Source organism: Neofelis nebulosa, chromosome 11 (assembly GCF_028018385.1).
Source record: "Neofelis nebulosa isolate mNeoNeb1 chromosome 11, mNeoNeb1.pri, whole genome shotgun sequence".
NCBI lineage: Eukaryota > Metazoa > Chordata > Mammalia > Carnivora > Felidae > Neofelis > Neofelis nebulosa.
This window is the reverse complement of record NC_080792.1, coordinates 62,258,342-62,276,189: the sequence shown is the minus strand read 5'-3', so window position 1 is coordinate 62,276,189 and position 17,848 is coordinate 62,258,342. Positions and strand designations below refer to the sequence as shown.

Below are 17,848 nucleotides of genomic sequence, written 5' to 3'. Positions count from 1 at the left end.
CAAGAAAATGTTCTTTCAAGATTTCATTACACAGATACATAGCTCTGCTTAATGAAATAGAAACTTGAGGCAAAATATGTACTCAAATGTGAGGAACTTTCCTTTCCTGGAAATTTCTATAGGTTATAATGTTTGACATGGTCCCCAGAAGTTTTCTGCCATCTGTTGTCTTAGTGTAATTAGAAATTATGTGGTCCCCAGAGTGAGCCAGCTCTGTTCCAGTGTTCATTGGGAAACCTCTTTTCTTCTCTGGAGCTACTAACCAGGTGTCTGATCTGAAGGGAAACTGTGCAGTGCCAGAAAAGTGGGGTGGGAGTTTCTTATTCATGTGGAATTTTGAATTTCAGGAGGAATTCTGCTATCCAGTGGAATGCCTAGCTCTTACTGTGGAGGAAGTGATGCATATTCGTCAGGTCCTGGTGAAGGCAGAGCTGGAAAAATACCAACAGTATAAAGATGTCTACACCGCCCTGAAAAAAGGAAAGGTAGAGCTGTTTAAAGTTGGTTGATAAGTAGGGTTAGAGGAATGGTGAGTCCCAGGCCTGGTCTCCTGAGGGAGTGGTCTGCTGGCAGCCAGATGGCACAGGACTTTTAGGGGATTTCAGGAGGTAAGAGGCTTACTCTGTACTACACAGTTCCTATTCTGCTTTGCTTACAAAAGAGAGTATTTTTGTTTCTCTCTGAGAAATCAAAAACTTTGGAAAACTTAAAACAACCATAATAAATAGTGGCATGCCTTCATAAAACCATGTCTGCATTTAGTTGTTATACTTTTAAATGATTTATAAAGAAAATACATCTGAAAAATGGAAGAGACTGTTTCAGAACCTTCTTCAGATTGATTCCATGATGATGAGCCTCTGAGAGCTATAGCCTTTTATTACCTTTTAAAAGTGGAATTATAAGTAAATAGCCAAATTATAATTCTTACAGAGCCAAACTTGAAAACAGGGTTTCTGAATTCTCTTTTTCCTTCTGTCTGCTAAAGGTCCCTAATATGTAAAAGTATATTTAGACATGTAAATTAGGAAATTAACTGTTGGCAATGCTCTTCTCTCCCTTTAAATTTGTATTTTTAGCTCTGCTTTTGTTGCCGAACCAGGAGATTTTCCTTCTTCACCTGGTCTTATACCTGTCAGTTCTGTAAGAGGTAAGGTTTTTTGTAATTGATGTAAATAAATACTACTTACTTTCACTGTTTAGTCATTTTTCCACACAGGAACAGTATTAGAAATTACCCCAGTTTGTTATCACATCGTATTGTGCTTGTGGGTTAGTAATACTGATTTCTTCAAAGAGTAGAGCAAACAGTTACTTAGTGTTATAGCTGGAAAATGTTTCTCCGCATGTACTTCTTTTACATAACTAAGGTGATCCTAATAATCATATGTCTTGTTTAAACACAAAAAGTAGATGTGATTGTCACGTGATCCTTCCCTAGATAGACAAGTAAGAAAATCCCAGACAGATGAGAGTTGATCCTTTTCCAGGAAACAGTGTAGGAGTTCAGTTTCACAGATTGTCTCCTTGGCCATCCACGGTTGTATCAGTCCGTTACATTCTGGTGGAAGAACCAGAGAGTTTTTGCAGTTTGTTATAGAAATTCACAACCGCACAGCCATTGACTTCTCTGACTCTCCGGTCTCATCACATCAATGCTGAGTAACACTTCTGATTTTGTGTACAGGCCCGTGTGTTCACAGTGTTGCAAAAAGGTAAGCTAAGCTTGGCAAAATTATAACTTGTGTTAATTTTAAGGAGTCCACCTCTTTAACAGTACTGCTCACTCTGGTTTCATTTGGGATAATAGATGCGGCTGCCCTCTAAACCATACTCCACTCTTCCCATCTTTTCATTGGGACCTTCTACCTTGCAAAGAGGGGAAAGTTGCATGAGGCCAGATAAACCCCCCACTGGCCACCATCGGCCACTCCGGAGCATTGCCAGGTGAGTAAGACACCTGAGACTTTACTCTGTAAAGGAAGAACGTTCCTTTTGAGAACCAGTGACAAAGTAGGGTTTGGGCTCAGGGTGCTTTAGGTTGGGTGGTTGGTTTTTAATATAGTCTTGACTTGCGCACAAATCTTCAAAATTTCCCAAAGGTAACTTGTCAAGGGATAATAGCTAGCTACTTGAAGCGTACTTGAATGTCATCATTTTTTTTCTATTTTAGAGATAATTACTTTTGTGTGTTCTCTAAAAGTCATCTTTAAAACTGACCTTGTTTTCAGTGCAGTTGAAAACCTGCACCTGAAGTTGTCTTTCTTTCCTCCTTAGTTTTGAAAGCAAATCTGTTTAGATCTTGGTTTCCAATGGTCTGCAAGAACTTTGGTTTATCTTCCTATTGTAAATAAGGCAGAAATAAAGCTTTATGCCAAGAGCTTTATGGCAATTAAAAAAAAAACCTGAATATCAGTCCCTTTGTGTTTAATGCAGGGTAAGGTTAGTGTTGGTCCTTGAGAAAGGATGGAGATCAGGCCAGCTCGGCTCACGTACTCACACACTCACAGGCCAAAAAGGTTGGGGTTTTATGCACCAGCTGCCCCCCATCAGGGAGGGGCACTGGTGCTGAGCGCTGGGCAGCCCCACTCCTGCACACCACAGATGTGGGCGGCAAGGCAAGGAAGCTGTGAGCCCAGCAGGTAACTTGTGCCCGGCACTGCTGCCCCTGTGCTGCCCACTCTGCCCTGAGACACTGCTGCTCTGTGGCGGCCTCCAACTGTGGATCATCACCTGTGAGCTCAAGGCAACGGGACACGTTGTTGTTCCTTTCTGTACATACTCCACACCTAGGTTCCTGTTTGGTTTAACTAAAGTAGTAAACGAGTAGATGATGCCTAGTTATTTCAGAAAATTGCCCAGAACAATTACTGTGATGAGGTCTGGTGAACTCCAGCTCTCTGGAATCCAAATAATTAGTCATCCAAATGTAGAGAATTAGAGAATTATTAGGGGAGGGGAAGCTGTATTTGAGAAACGCAAAAATGTTGAGAAAGCTGGTCCCTAGATAACTTTTCAGGGTAAGACATATTTACCTCAGCTTACTGTAATCTGCCCCACCATCTACAGTTAACTAATGTTCATCAACCCTGACACAGGGCCACTGGAGAAAGAACTTGAAGTTCCTTCTGAATCACCCAGAGGACGTTAGCAACATGTACTTTGTTTCATTTTCGTTGTTAAAGTCCACTAGACGTCATGTATGTTAATCAGGTGAATACTCTGAATGTCTTTTTTTTCCAAAAATTCTAGAAGGGACACTAAGAGTTTTCAGTATTATTATTTCTTAATAAAGCATGTTTCCTGGTTTCTTTTTTTAAAAAAATATTTTGAATTTTATCCCCAATTAGAAATTCTTCCTTTGGAAGGACATGAGGTGACTCACCCATTCGGTAAAATGTTTTGGCAGCAAATTTACCTTTTTTGCACCTAGTTGCTCAGTATTACAAGAGAACTGTGAGTAATGATACTGGATTCAGAACATTTTGTTTTGTTCCAGGTTCTCCTCAAAATCTAAGTCTGTGGACAAATCAGATGAAGAACTACAGTTTCCCAAAGAGTTGATGGAGGACTGGAGTACTATGGAGGTGTGCGTAGACTGCAAAAAGTTCATTTCGGAAATCATCAGTTCGAGCCGGCGCAGCCTGGTGTTGGCCAACAAAAGAGCACGATTAAAAAGGAAAACACAGTCTTTCTATATGTCCTCACCAGGCCCCTCGGAATATTGCCCTTCAGAGAGGACTATCAATGAAATCTGAGCCTGTGCCTTTCGGTTGCTTTGTGTTCAGAGTCGGCACTAGCACGGGAGAAACACTGAGCTGCACTGTCTCCTTGCCGCGGTCTTAGTTAATAGGCTTGAATTCGCATTAGATCAGGTTTTTGCTGCATCACGTTGTTCCACAGACTGAATGCTGTGTTCATATCGATTGATGGTATGTGACAGGTCAGCCGATTGCTCCTTTGCACTGAGAGATAACAATAGTTTGAAACTTGCTTGTGTGTGTGTGTGTGTGTGTGTGTGTGTGTGTGTGTGTATTTGGAGGCCAGAAACTTTTTCCTTAGTTCAGTTCCTTACTGTTCCTCAGATAATTTCCTGACTAAGGCAAAAAGCTTCTCACGTGGGAAATCAGCCTCACAAAGGCATCGATGTTAGCACAGTCCTAAGCAGTAAGTCATATTGGCATTTCCACCTGACAGTGTTCCTATCTAATGTACATAGTGACCAGGCCCCGCCACACACCAGGTACCTGGAGTCGGGGCCAGGCTGCTCATCATCTCATGGCACAAAACCTGGAAGGATTTGTTCATACTGTCAAACTGACTTTAAATTATTGTTGCTCTGAGATAAAGACTCCGAGGGACTTCACGCCTGCATTCTAGTGCAAAACATCTGGATAAGCCGTACACCCAAGTGGGTGACCGTTTTCCTCCAAGCTGCTGTGTTTGCCCCAGTGCAATGGATCAGTGTCTCCTGAGTGGGTGACAGGTTTTCATTCCCTTTCTTGAATGTATTATGGTTACTTGTAGTTTTGCAACAGAGGTCTAAGAATTAAAGTTTTGTGGGAGTTTCAGGAGAAAGGAACGCCAAAAGTCTGTCAAGAAGTTGAGTGTGTTTTGGGTAACTATGGGGAGGGTTGTGACCGCACAGGGTGCCAGCTATTGCCGCGCCACGGGGACTGAGCTGGAGCTCTTCTGTTTTCAGCTACATTTTTCATAACTTTATAGTCTTAGCCATCACGACTAAATTAAGCCACAATTTGGTATCTAAGGTCTCAAACTGAAATTAATTTATTTTTATAAATGAATTTTAAGGGAAAAAACATTGTCTAGTTCTTTTAAAATTACAAGAAAATTAACCCACCAATAGGCTTTTTGGATGCTTTTTGCACAAGTTTTCCTTGTAAATGACTGGAGTGAGTAGGGTGGGTTTTTGATGAAGTAGGTTGGAGGATGGCATTATATACCTGAAATTTCTCTGCTTGTTTGTCCCATTCCAGGAGCTGTACTTTATTATTTTAGTATGCTTAGAAATGACCAAATTGCCATTGATGTTTGGAAAATCAGTGAATGCACATACGCAATAATTTCCTGAAAGCTATAGGACACGCCTGTAGTCAGCACTGCAACAGCACCATTACATAAGAGGCATGGCAGTCACATTTCATACCACAGCAGAGTAGAGTAACATTTCTATATTAGATTAACAGTAATACCTCAGAACTGCTCTGGTAGTAGTTTTTAATGGATTGAAATTTACAATTTAGTAAATGGCTTAAAATTACTTATACTTAACGAAATAAACTTTACCAATTGACTAAAATAATGCATGTTAACAGTTCGTCTGTGTTTGCATGTGAAAGTGGGCCACCAGAGAACCCTTGAGTTTGCAAGTGTTTAAATTATTTTAAAGACTCTTGTGTAAGAGATTTAAACATTATATTGGGCAAATCTAATTTATAACATTTTCCAAGGGACTATTTGGACTCTGTACCCCAGAAGGTTTGGTGGAAGCCATGCCCTTTGAGGGCCCCAGGCTTGGACCTCTAAATGACTACCAGGAAAAGGAACGGTATGTGTATACATATACAGACATGACCTACGATAGTGTGCTTTTTAAAATAATGACTAGTTTACTGCTGTTACTAAAACATAAGAAACTAAGCCCCCCAAATGAGAATTTCGTTCACATTCACAAGGCAGATATCTAGCCTCTCTCAATGTTTGGCTTCACCTCTTCAGGTTTATGATACTGTATGGGCTGATTTAGGCATGATCACTCTTACCAGGGCATTAGAATGTAAATCCTTCAGCAGCATTAACGAGGTTTGTCAAATGGATGGTATGTCTACCTGAGAGAGTTTGCAGAAAGTAGTGTAAGAAGAGGGCATGTGGCACAGTTAAACTTGCAGATGTTGAATTAACATCACTTTTTGTTGCCAAAACAATTTCTTACATTTACCCTTTCCTTACCCATGACATGTACCCATCACCTCGACTAAATTAGGTAATCTGCCGAGGGTGATTCACCAGCAGCTTGTGGAGCATGGTTGCACCATCCTTAGCCTAGTCTGACATTAGGACTGCCTCCCTCTTCTTAACTACTAAAATAACATACCATTACAGTGTTCCTTTTTTTTCCTGGTTTCCGGCCACTGGGCATTTATACCTGATCCAGCAACAACAAATTATTGGCTAGCTGGTCTCAAAAGGAGCCTGGTGTGTCTGAGAGCTCGCACGCACACTGAAGCAGCCCTTGGCGCATCCTCCAGCACCGTCCTTTTGTCCCAGACCTCACGAGCTTGCCCTGCTGGGAGGTGGTTCCTTCCCCACGGCCTAACTTTCTACCCATGTCAGAGTGGTTAAGAATGCTTGTAAATAGTGTAATATATTTATTAATATTTGAAAGGCATTCATTCAGTGGACAATGGGAATTAACTCTCCCAGGGCAAGTAAAAATTAAGTCAAATAATTGATATGTACATTGACTTAACAGTCTTACTAGATTTCAAGTCTTAAGCCTTTCAAATTAAACCAGAAGGTTGTTATGTAGGAGTTTTAAAAATGATCTTACTTTTGAGGAAACTGTGTGATTAGCACCGTGAACTCATACCATGAATTTTTTAAGGCTTTTATTTTTCTAACTGTATTAATAAATATAGGACTGGATTTTAGGTGCCACAGAGGAGACATGGGCGTTTTAAATTATGTTGCTATTTGCTAAAGCAAAATGGCAGAAAATTTTGTTCATGCAAAACTGTACACTGACTGGACTTTGACCTGGCTTCCTGTGTGTATAAAAGTCAAGGTATTGCTGGCATTCAGGGTGACATATCGGTACTAAACATTTTCCATTCAAGTCTTTTATTTTAAATAAGTTTAGGGAAAAATAAAATGGCTTTCCATCATAACTTCTGTGTTGAGTTCCTGTTGTAAAATGGTGATGTCTTTCGGTAACTAGCTGTCAGAAGTCACCTAGGTTAGAAAGGGAAGACACCTGTATCATCCACAAGTTATGATCGGTTTGAGACATACAATCTGACAAGGACCACACTAGAAAAATTTTTTTAAAAATTGAGCCACTGCCATAACTCTGCTGTGAAACCAAGAAGCTGTGACTTCTTTTTAACCCTCAACAGTACAAGAAATTAAAATTCTGTAAATAGTGTATAACGTTTTGTCATAGAAGTCACATACATGGAGACAAATTATGTATAGAAAGATAAAGCTCTTCTGTATTTTTTCTAAATAGAATTCCCCAAGGGATACATTCCTAAAATGTCCTGTGATAAGAAAATTTCCTGTTGTAGTATGTAAATTGCTTGAGGAGAAAATTAGGAAGATTAAACCCACAATGAACTTAGGGAAGTTATATTTTTATTAACTAAAGAGAGAGCATCATTTAAGATATTTACATATCTCAAATATTACCTGATACTGAGTTTGATACTCATTTACACACACTATCCTTTTATTTGTCAGGCATATTTTAGGATCTTCCACTGAAGCTTCTCTGTGAGGTATGTGTAACAAAACACTTGTGTGGGTCCAGCTCTCTCTCCAGTGTTCACAAACTTTCTCAGTCCAAGTCAGATTCCTAGTGTTGTACCTCCTGGACCCCAGAGATACAGAAAACTTGGATACCACAAAGAGGAAAGCTTTGTGTAACCCTTAATAACTGTATCTGTCTTTTCCCTTCTCAGCTCCAGTGAAGGAAGATAGTTGTAAAGCATCATAGTCTAGCATTTTGTAATGAGAACTATTTTTAGGAAAGGGCTTGATTGCACATATGATGTGTTTAAAGACTCCAGTTCTTGTCCCTCTGCAGAATGTGCAGGTACACACACACACACACACACACACACACAGATTCATTATAATGTTCATATAGGGTATGCTCCTTCTTCCCCCATGTTAGCCAAAGGCCCATGTCTAGAAACTTCCTTTTGTCCACCCAAAAAGTTTAGGAGCTAAGAACCTACTTAATATAAAACTCTGCCTACACTAATTAAATGTTCAGATGCATGGCATGGCAGACTGGATTTGCATTATTATTCTGGCTCATTCCACTAAAATGTCTATGATGTATAATTTATGTATTTAATTTTTTTTAAGTTTATTTTGAGGGCACACAACATGTGTGTGCACATGGGGGAGGGGCACAGAGAGAAGGAGAGAGAGAATCCCAGGCAGGCTCTGTGCTGTCATCCCAGAGCCCAACTCGGGGCCCAATCTCACAACTGTTAGATCATGACCTGAGCAGAAATCAAGAGTCAGGCGCTTAGTTGAGCCACCCAGGCACCCCAATGTATAATTTACGTATGTAGAATAGATGTTAACTGTGGCAAAAAAAAAAATCTGCAATTCTCTTTCTACTGTTGGATTTTGATGCTGGCAGCAAAACCCAAGCCACTTCAGCATTATTGAAGCAATGTAAATAAAAGAGCTTCAGAACTGACAAGACATGGCTCTTGAAAAGTGGGGCATCAAAAGTTCCTTTTATTTTTTATTATTTTTTTTTAATTTATTTATTTATTTTTGGGACAGAGAGAGACAGAGCATGAACAGGGGAGGGGCAGAGAGAGAGGGAGACACAGACTCGGAAACAGGCTCCAGGCTCCGAGCCGTCAGCCCAGAGCCTGACGCGGGGCTCGAACTCACGGACCGCGAGATCGTGACCTGGCTGAAGTCGGACGCTTAACCGACTGCGCCACCCAGGCGCCCCAAAAGTTCCTTTTAAAGATCCTCTGGATGTTTAAACTTATGCCATGTTCGACACAACTCTGTGCTCAGATTTCTTTTGCTGCCCAGAGGCCCTGGCCCCATGGGTCCTGCACTGGGAGCATTCTCACAAGCTGCACTAAGGAATCTCATTGTCTATGGACTGAAATAAGGTGGGGAACTCCCTCACCTTGGGTGTGGCTGGCAAGGAGGGACCACCTTGAGCAAGCTTGCTCACTTCAAGTTTGCCCTCCCATATATTCTTTGCTTTGGCGTTCCCTTGCGTCTGTCAGTCCCTTCCCCTAGGGTGACACAGCAGAGGACATCACATCCCAGTTCCTCCCAGGAGCAGCAGTATTCAGACTAGTGGAAATGCCAAAGATGAATTGAGAATTTCTGTAGAGCCAAACTGAATATCAAGTTCCTAAGCAAACATGGTGTAAAAGCTGTAGGGAAGCATGTGGGAGAAATGGAAGGAACAGCAAGGCTCCACACAGGTATATCTGAACAACGTAGCCACTGCTGTGTAGGGCCAACGGCGTAAACAAAACCCAGAATAACTTCTACTTTTAAAAGGAAGAAATTTTGATCTTAGACATCCCAAAGAGAGAAGGAAGCCTAAGAAGATTCCAGCTTACCCACCAAGGAAAGGGAACATGATGAGAGAAAAAGCCTCGAGTCTTCCTAGCACAGTATCAAGGTCATTTCAGAAGTCAGATTCACAGAATATAAATTTGGACTGGCACTGCGGGCATAACACAGGCATCCTGCCTCCATGTGACTCCCAGGACAGCCTAAAATATTCCTCCAGGTGTAGCCAATGGTAGACACACTTCCTTCTCAGTAAGAACAGGACCTTACTCTGTTCCAAAATGGGATTTGCTAGGGAAAGGATTTTTCAGGATGAGCTTTCGTCCCGATAATGGAAAAAAACTAGTCTGTAGTCAGCAAAGCAGGTTCTTTCAGCGGTACCTGGTTTCAAGTATTTGAAATGACTCTAACTTCACTGTGCTCCGGCCTGACAGCAGAACAGCCATCTGACATGGTGAAAGTTCCTTAACATTTCTGGATTTTATTTTCTTACAATTTAAAGCAAGGGTGTTAGATGAGGTGATCTCTAAGGTCAGTTTTATCCAGGAGAGGCACTCAACACACTGGATCAAACAACCAGTACCACATAGGTATCAACCAGTAAACAGCGGAGGGCCTGAGCCAACCGTAACAAGAAATTGAGAAAAGCCTTTGTGCATCCAAGCCAGCCCTTTCACTAAAGTGAAGGCTGAAATGATACTTTCCAAGCAATATTTCTGTGTTTATGACAAACCTGATGATACAATATTACAGGTTTATGACAAACCTGTGATATAATACACAAATGCAAGAAAAAGCACAAAGTATGCTGCATTTATTTGAAACTTGGAGAGGCAAAGACAAAAAAAATCAACTTTACCAATTACTATAAAGAATCTGAGTCCTTGTGTGTGTCAGTTGTAACTCAATCTAAAAAAATTCCTCAGTAGATCTCCCAAAATGTAGAAGAAAAATTTCGGAAAGACAAGTTGATATATATTTTAAACACACACACACAAAAACAGCGTTTTACATCTAACAACATCTGGTTACTGAAGGTTCATCTCCCAACCCTATGCAACAGGAAGACCTTGTCAGACCTGGCAAGTCTTTGTTCCCACAATGTGGTGTGTTTTCCTGTCAGAGATGTAAAGAGAACCAGGCAGCTATATGGGCAGCTAACTACATATAACAGACCATCTTCATTTCTTTAAGAGGCAGCAAACAGACAACTCTTGTTATCCAGCTTGGTCAAAGAGCCAGTTACCACAACTACAGGGAGTCCCCCAATATATATACTTCCCAGTGTAGTAATGGGATCCCCAGCCAAGAAGCTTGTCTCTTTGGCCCTCTCAGTGCTGTAGACCCCATCCCTGCCGGGCTCTCTTCTCCACCAAATTTGAACTCTACTGACTTTCAGAGCTCGAAGTGATCCAAGAAGGCATTCGATCCTCACTCACTCCAGCCAATGGCAAGCTCTTGGCTCTGTTTAAACATGTTCAGGATCAGGGAGACACTTATTTCTGTAAAGTTCTATCTTTGAACAGCTCTAATAGTTGGGAAGTTCAGCCATGTAATTTAGTCCTATTGTTTACCCCTTGGTTCTGTCTTGTGTGGCTCTACAGAATGTGCCTACTCTCCCAAGTGGCTGCCTTAAATAGCCTAATTTTCCTGTCTCCCTGCTACAGTTCCTACTACTCCCTCCTCTCTTCTGCATTTTTTTCTCCATTGCACTTAGCACCTAACACCCTACTAAACTGTTCCCTGAAGACAAGGATCTCTGTCAGATTTCTTCACTGCCATATCCCCAGTTTCTGGAAAAATGCCTGGCATGTAACAGATGCTGAATAAATATTTGCGGAGTGGATTTACTAACGAATTAGCAGGTTCAGTATGGAAATGAGAAAAAGAAATACAAAGGTGGAACCATCAACATGTCTTCAAAATAATCAATGCAGTTTTAATCTGTGCTCTTTAACAGACAACTGCCACGTATAGCCCCTTTGTCTTTCCTCAAAGTCAACAAATCACTGCAGCCCTAAAGTAACTAATTAGAATAGAGAAGCTTGAGGCGGTAGCTCACACCATTAACATGGTTGACTTGGAGCTTCAGAAACCCTACTTGCCAATCTGGGTTTTCTACCTGACTCCTACATGGCACTCACTACACATTCCTCTCTGGGCTCTCTTCTAGAGCTCCTGGGTGGAGCCACCATGCACAGCCCTGCCTCCCTGACCCAGCTTTTTCCCACTAACAGGTGGATGTACAGATGTATAGAGACCCTAGAGACCTATAATTGAAGCTACTACTTAAATGCAAGGGGTATATTTATCAGTACTGAGTTTGTACTCATTAACTTTTTTACCACTTGCCTCTTTTACATTATGGGAGTTAACTGTTACTAGTAATCATTTTGATAAAAGTGTATGTGCCAACTGGACTGAAATTTTAAAAATATTAAACTATAGTTGCCCCTTGAACAATATGGGTTTGAACTGTGTGGAGCCTCTTAACGTGGATTTTTTTTTTCTTCTTCATAAATACAGTAAAGTACTGTATTTTTTCTTGATTTTAATATTTTCTTTAGCTTACTATATTGTGAGAATACAGTATAGAATATATGTATATATATACATATATATGTTTAATATGTGTTAATTGACTGTTGATCAATAGTAGACGATTAGTAGTTAAGTTTGGGGGGAGTCAAAAGTTATATGGGGATTTTTGACTGGGGGGCGTTAGTGACTCTAACTCCTGCATTGTTCAAGGGTGAACTGTATTTCAAATTTCTCGTATTGAAACAATTTGGTCAATAAAAGAGAATAAGGAAAGCCATGAAGATAAGCATTATGATATTAGATATTCTGTGCTATGTTACTATTAACACATAATTTAAAAAACATTTTGCTGATTTTCAGTAGCTTCCAGTTATTCAGCACATACCCTATATCAGATACTGTGCTAAACACCCTCAGCCACATTATCTCCCTGAATACTCAACTGTGAAGTGGGTACCATAAATACCTTCTCTCACAGATGAGAAACAGGAATAACAAGGTTGTCATATGCCTGAGGTCAAACCACTAGCCCAGCATCCAGCCTGAGGTCTAACTCCTAAGCTGTGCTTATAGCCCTGCTACATTTCCAGCATTTCTTATTAGCTGCTAGGATTCTAACTTCAGTCCTCACATCACCAAACCACTTATGAATGCCGGAACTGTGTGTGCAAAGCAGAACATCTGATCTAGGCTCCTGAGGAACTGTAAACTGGTCAAATATGTGAACAGTTTAAAAAAGTGATCCAAGGCAGCATAAATGTCTAGGAATATATAGTAAGCTGTAAGCTGGTATTAGTCAAGGACACATTCATGGAAGCTGATTTTATTATCTTAAAAATTTTTTATTTTTGAGAGACACAAAGGGTGAGTGGGGGAGGGGGCAGAGAGAGAGGGAGACACAGAATCTGAAGCAGGCTCCAGGCTCTGAGATGTCAGCACAGAGCCCAACGCGGGGCTCAAACTCACAGATTGTGAGATCGTGACCTGAGCTGAAGTCAGACGCTTAACCAACTGACAACCACCCAGGAGTCCTGAAAGCTGATTTTAAAGTGGGTTCAGCGGGGAGAGAGGATCTAATATTGTCCACAGTGCAACCTGATGCCCACCTGCATCAGAGTCATCTGGGCCAATGCCTAGGCCTTGGGTTGGACTTTTTCCAAAAAGGAATGAGACACCTCTGTAGCTCTTTAAATGAAGGAAAATTATGATGAGATTATTTTGGAATAATCTGACAAGAAGTGAAACTAAAGGAAAGGGGGACGAGTTAGAAAGTGATTGTACAAATTTAATATAAAGTGAAGATTAGCTTCCTGTTGCTACATAACAAATTAACCCCAAGACACTGTGGCTTGAAACAGAAAACGTTTATTATCTCACAAGTTTCCGTGGTCAGAAAATCAGGAGCAGCTTTAGCTGGGTGATTCTGGCCGGGCATCTCAGAGGTTGCAGTCAAGACATCAGCTGGGCCTGTAGTTAGCTCATGGCTTCCCTGGGGCTAGAAGATCTGCTTCCAAGATGGCTCCCTCTCACAGCTCCTAACCACATGGACCTCCCTGTTGGGCTCCTCCAGCATCTCATGACATGGCAGCTGGCTTGCCCCAGAGCAGGTGATGCACGAACAAGCAAGGTACAAGTCACAGTGTCTCTTATGACCTGGCCTGGGAAGTCACAGAGCATCGTGGAGTATTCTGCAGTATCCCACTGGTCACACACTACTCAGTGTGGGAAGAGACCACCCATAGACATGACCACTAGGAGGCAGCCTCCTTGGGGGCTGTCTTGGAAGCTGGCCACACCGCATGATAAGACCTAAAGCAGACTTCGACAGGGAAATGAGAAGACACAGAATTGATCTGAGACCTTTTAAAGGAATGTTTGGTTTGCATATGGCTACAGAAAGGACCAGAGAAATGTCTTAAATAACTCAGGTTTTGTACTTGGCAAATGGAAGCAGCACTACTTAGAAATGAGGGAGCAGAAAGTTTGATGAAAGGGAACAAATTTAGTTTGATTTATGTTGATTAAGAGATGCAGTGGAATCTCTAAGAAAGGGGTTGGCTTTAAGCGCCAGATAGTAAGTCTTAGGTCTGGTGGGCTTCATATGGTCTCTGCTGCATACTCTTCTATGTGTGTGTGTGTGGGGGGGGTTTATTTGCAACTCTTTAAAAATGCAAAAACCATGCTTAGCTCATAGACTATAGTCTGCCAACCCTGCCCTAAGCAGACTGTCCTATAATAGGTGAAGAGAAGCCTAGACAATGATGAGCAGTGAAGGACAGAAATCTAAATCAGTCCTTAGTTGTACTCATTAATGTCTTACCACTTGCCTCATGGACAGTTACTTCTTTACGAGTGAAGATAAAAGTTAAAACATGCCCTCACTTCAAAAAGTGTTCCATCAGCGAAGCCCAGTGTTCCCAATTCTAGCCTTGCCCAGTGGCGCCCCCCCCCTCCAGGGGACTCTGGCCCAACGGCAGGCCAGCGCCAGTGGTACCAGCACTGTGGACCAAGGTGCCACGAGGCTGCACTGAGGCGCTTCACGTCTGCTCCCTGGTTCGATCCTGGAGCTGGGTTCAGTGTCTGCGTTTTATGAGGAGGAAACTGAAGCGGTATGAAGCAGTCACACGCTGCCCAGATTTACTCCTACATACCTATAATCCAACAGCTGGCTCACAAAGGGTAGTCTCCTCGGCCACCAAAGTCACCCAAATAAATAACCCTACTTCCTCTTTGGATACTGAAGTTGTAACAGAACCTATGAACACCTGTTCTGAATATATTGGGCATTCACTAAGGCTCAACCATAAGGAGAGATCTGCTAGGGAAGACTATTCAGGGGGGGGAGGGAAATGAAGCTTCTAACAGAGACACCCAGCAATTAACTCCTATATCAAAGCATGCCTAACCCTTAATGTGAGGACAGAAATGCTGGAGGCAAATAGTCATCTACTCTTTAGAAGCCAAAAAGCCACTGGTGCAAATCAGATACAGTTTTAACAGTTGGTTCTAATGCCACATAGGTGGAACAGTCTTCAAAGAATATTCAGTACCACCAATTTTCCTACAAAAAGGGAAACCTATTTCCAGAGAGCTCCTGGCTCTGCTTCTAGAAAGCTTGTATGGAAGTAGCTACCTAACCAGAAGACAGGTACCAATACACAGACCACAGGATCGCCTAGAGCACTCGCAGAGCTCTGGGAAGCCCAGCTTCCAACAGGAAGCTTCTTGTTTAGCTGTAGTGCCTTCTAGTTTAGGTGAAGAGTTGACACAGTAACTGGTGTATTCAACTTTTATTCCTACCAAACTCAAAAGGCCACACTAACAGGGAGGTAACACTGAAAACTAAGGAAAGGCGGCAGGATTCTGGATTTATTTCTGTGCTTTGGACAATAAAATAAAGCATTAGGCAAGTAATAGGACATTACCAAAATAGTTTCTCCTGATAATTCATTTCTTTTCTAAAAAAAAACTAAACTGATTGGTTTGGTTAAAACGAAAAAAGTACCCTATTTCTTGTTCACAAACTAAAATGAAATGGGGATGCTTTGTTATTCGCTGTATACATATAATTAAAAACCCATCTCCTAAATTAAATCTAGGGTCTGTCTTCAAGACAGACTGATCTTCAAGATCAGTCAGTAAATTAAGTGTGCATGCAGAACAGCTATCACATTTGTGGAATGGCCCCAAACTTGAGCGGGGGCAGGCACAGAGGCCCCACACACAGCTTGCGTTGAAAGGACGGTGTTCCACCGCCTGGAGCACTGACGCTGGATCCGAGAGCCACAGCCAGACTTGGAATATCCATGGTCTGTGATTACAACCGACTCAGGACAAAAACCCAGAGAAACTTCTATTTGAATGATGGGAGAAAGCCATTCCCTTTTACACTCTGATACCTTGGCTTCTGGGGAAGGTATATCAGAAATTTAACCTGTTTAGTAAACAAAACTTTCCATCAAATAATAATAATAAAGATAAAAGTAAAGGTAAGCTAGGGGCACCTGGCTGGCTCAGTCAGTAGAACATGCAACCCTTGATCTCAGCGCGGGAGTTCAAGTCCCACCCTGGGGGTGGGGGCGTGGGGTGGGGGGGGGTGGGGGTGGGGCATGGAGCCTACTTAAAAAAATAAAGAAAGAAGGTAAAGGTAAGCCGTAGACCAAGATCTGGCAAATTCACTCTCTTTCCAGAGTAGCCATGCACTGATCACACATGCTCGCTCCAACAGACCAAGTGTGGAGGGAATTCGCAGCCCCACTGCCTGGGGCGGAGCGCGGGGTTTGGGGGTGGGGGTGAACGTCTGCCACCTGCTGCTGCACCTGCGTCTCCGGGTCCTGGGCTCCGCTGGTGCTTCACGCTCTGGCGCAGGCGGGGGCTGCCAGGCCCTCCAGCTCCGTGTTAAGTCGGCCAATCACCCACTCCAAGGCCTCGCGACCCTGCCGAGAGAACAGCACTGAGGAACCCCCCCCCCCCCCCCCCCCCCCCCCCCGCCCAGGGATGTGCCCACCTCTAAACTGGTGAGATGAAGACGGTGGCTGTTCAGGTCCCATCACGCTTATCTTCTCACACTTCTGCCAGAGGGCATCTCAGGAAATGAGGCCCCTCCAGGTGCTGGGGGTACCTACTGAACATCAATGCAACAGCAGTGATCACAGGTATTCATTGTGATGCAATACTCTGTAATTAAAGTTGAGAACATGTTCTCAAACTAAAAATCAAGGTTTAATTTCACCTGGCTTTGCCACCCAGCTTCCATGACATTTTATCATACAGAATTTGGTTTTGTGCTTATAGTGAATTCCAAATAGAAAGCATTGCACAGATCAATATTGAATGCATTCCCAGACCAAAACGAAAGTTACAAAACCAAACTATTTTATACTAAACAAATTTTGAAAATAATCACTACCACTTTCTTAATGACTATCTTAAAATTTTTTTATTTATAATAGAAAGCCTAGGAGAATAAAAAAAAAAACCCAACACATGAATAGGCTTATTTTTATCACACTTCAATCCACCAAAAATTTGAAGTGGCTGGGTAACTGATGTTTACATGTACTTGCCCTAAAAATGCCATCTTCCTCTGAAACTACACTGGGCATCCCTGCACATTGTAGGGGAATCAAGATAATCTACATTTTCTGATTCTCATCCCTGCTTCCAAATGTGGTTTCCCAACTCACAAATTTCCGTGTTCCCTTTTAAAAGGACTCTATACATGACAGTTTTTACACCATTACCTCTACAAGGTTATACAGTTACACTAGGTGGAACAGAGTTACCTACAAGTGGAACAAGAGGCTGTCACTAGAGAAAGGGTTCAGTGTCTAGGCTGATACATGGGACAGAGTGCAGTTTTGCAGCAGAGTGACAGATGTTCTGCCCTGCACCCACTGGCTTTGCAAATCCAGGGTTTATCTGCAAGGAACCTGCAAATCCTTGAGGAATTAAGACGTCAGTGCTATACAGCTAAACTTCAAGAGGGAACTTTTTAAGACAATGTTGCTTAAAAATAGAAAAAAGGCACAAAACAGTATACACAGTATGGTTCCTTCTGTGTTTAATAAAAAAGGAAAACAAACCCATATATCCTTGGCATTTGCTTAAAACATTTCTGGAAACCTTTGTAAAAATCAGGAGTTAACTGGCAGAGCCCAGGAACTCTTCCTCTAAAGGGGAGGCTTTCACTCTTCAACAGAGACTCGTGTGTGTGTGTGTGTGTGTGTGTGTGTGTGTGTGTGTTTTAACTATAAACATGGATTGCTTTTATGTGTTTTTTGAGGGAATACTTTTTTATAAAAGCGAGCAAAACTCTGATTTCAAGATGGTGGGGAAAAAAAACCTTTGGCCCTTTGTCTGCTGAAATGTCCATAAAACTATCAGGAATAAAACGGAAACAAAACTTCAGAACCCACGGAGTCAGCGCCCTCACTGCCCATAAGAAGTTGGAAGGCAGAGGCATGGGCTGTGATGCGGTAGAGGGGGTCCAACACAA

The 17,848-nt window shown here is 42.0% G+C and overlaps 2 protein-coding genes across 10 annotated transcripts in view; one reads left to right on the top strand and one right to left on the bottom strand.

Annotated features, from left to right (window-relative positions):
- The window catches only part of SPIRE1 (spire type actin nucleation factor 1), a 202,894-nt gene extending 195,986 nt beyond the window's left edge, over window positions 1-6,908 (top strand). For 5 of the 6 annotated variants that reach the window (XM_058692765.1, XM_058692763.1, XM_058692762.1 and 2 more), the window contains 5 exons: window positions 348-485; window positions 1,080-1,150; window positions 1,688-1,715; window positions 1,811-1,947; window positions 3,500-6,908. In XM_058692765.1, the coding sequence (XP_058548748.1) occupies window positions 348-485; window positions 1,080-1,150; window positions 1,688-1,715; window positions 1,811-1,947; window positions 3,500-3,758 (633 nt within the window). In that variant the 3' untranslated portion in view covers window positions 3,759-6,908. Of the gene's footprint in view, window positions 1-347; window positions 486-1,079; window positions 1,151-1,590; window positions 1,616-1,687; window positions 1,716-1,810; window positions 1,948-3,499 lie in introns of those variants that run through there. The other variant, XM_058692766.1, reaches the window with a different exon arrangement.
- PRELID3A (PRELI domain containing 3A) overlaps window positions 348-17,848 on the bottom strand; it is a 45,710-nt gene continuing 28,209 nt past the window's right edge. The window contains exons 6-7 of one of the 4 annotated variants that reach the window (XM_058692774.1): window positions 16,170-16,286; window positions 348-1,561 (exon numbers count right to left, since the gene is read on the bottom strand). In XM_058692774.1, the coding sequence (XP_058548757.1) occupies window positions 16,203-16,286 (84 nt within the window). In that variant the 3' untranslated portion in view covers window positions 348-1,561; window positions 16,170-16,202. Of the gene's footprint in view, window positions 1,562-6,859; window positions 6,973-13,197; window positions 16,287-17,848 lie in introns of those variants that run through there. The other 3 variants (XM_058692773.1, XM_058692772.1, XM_058692771.1) reach the window with 3 other exon arrangements.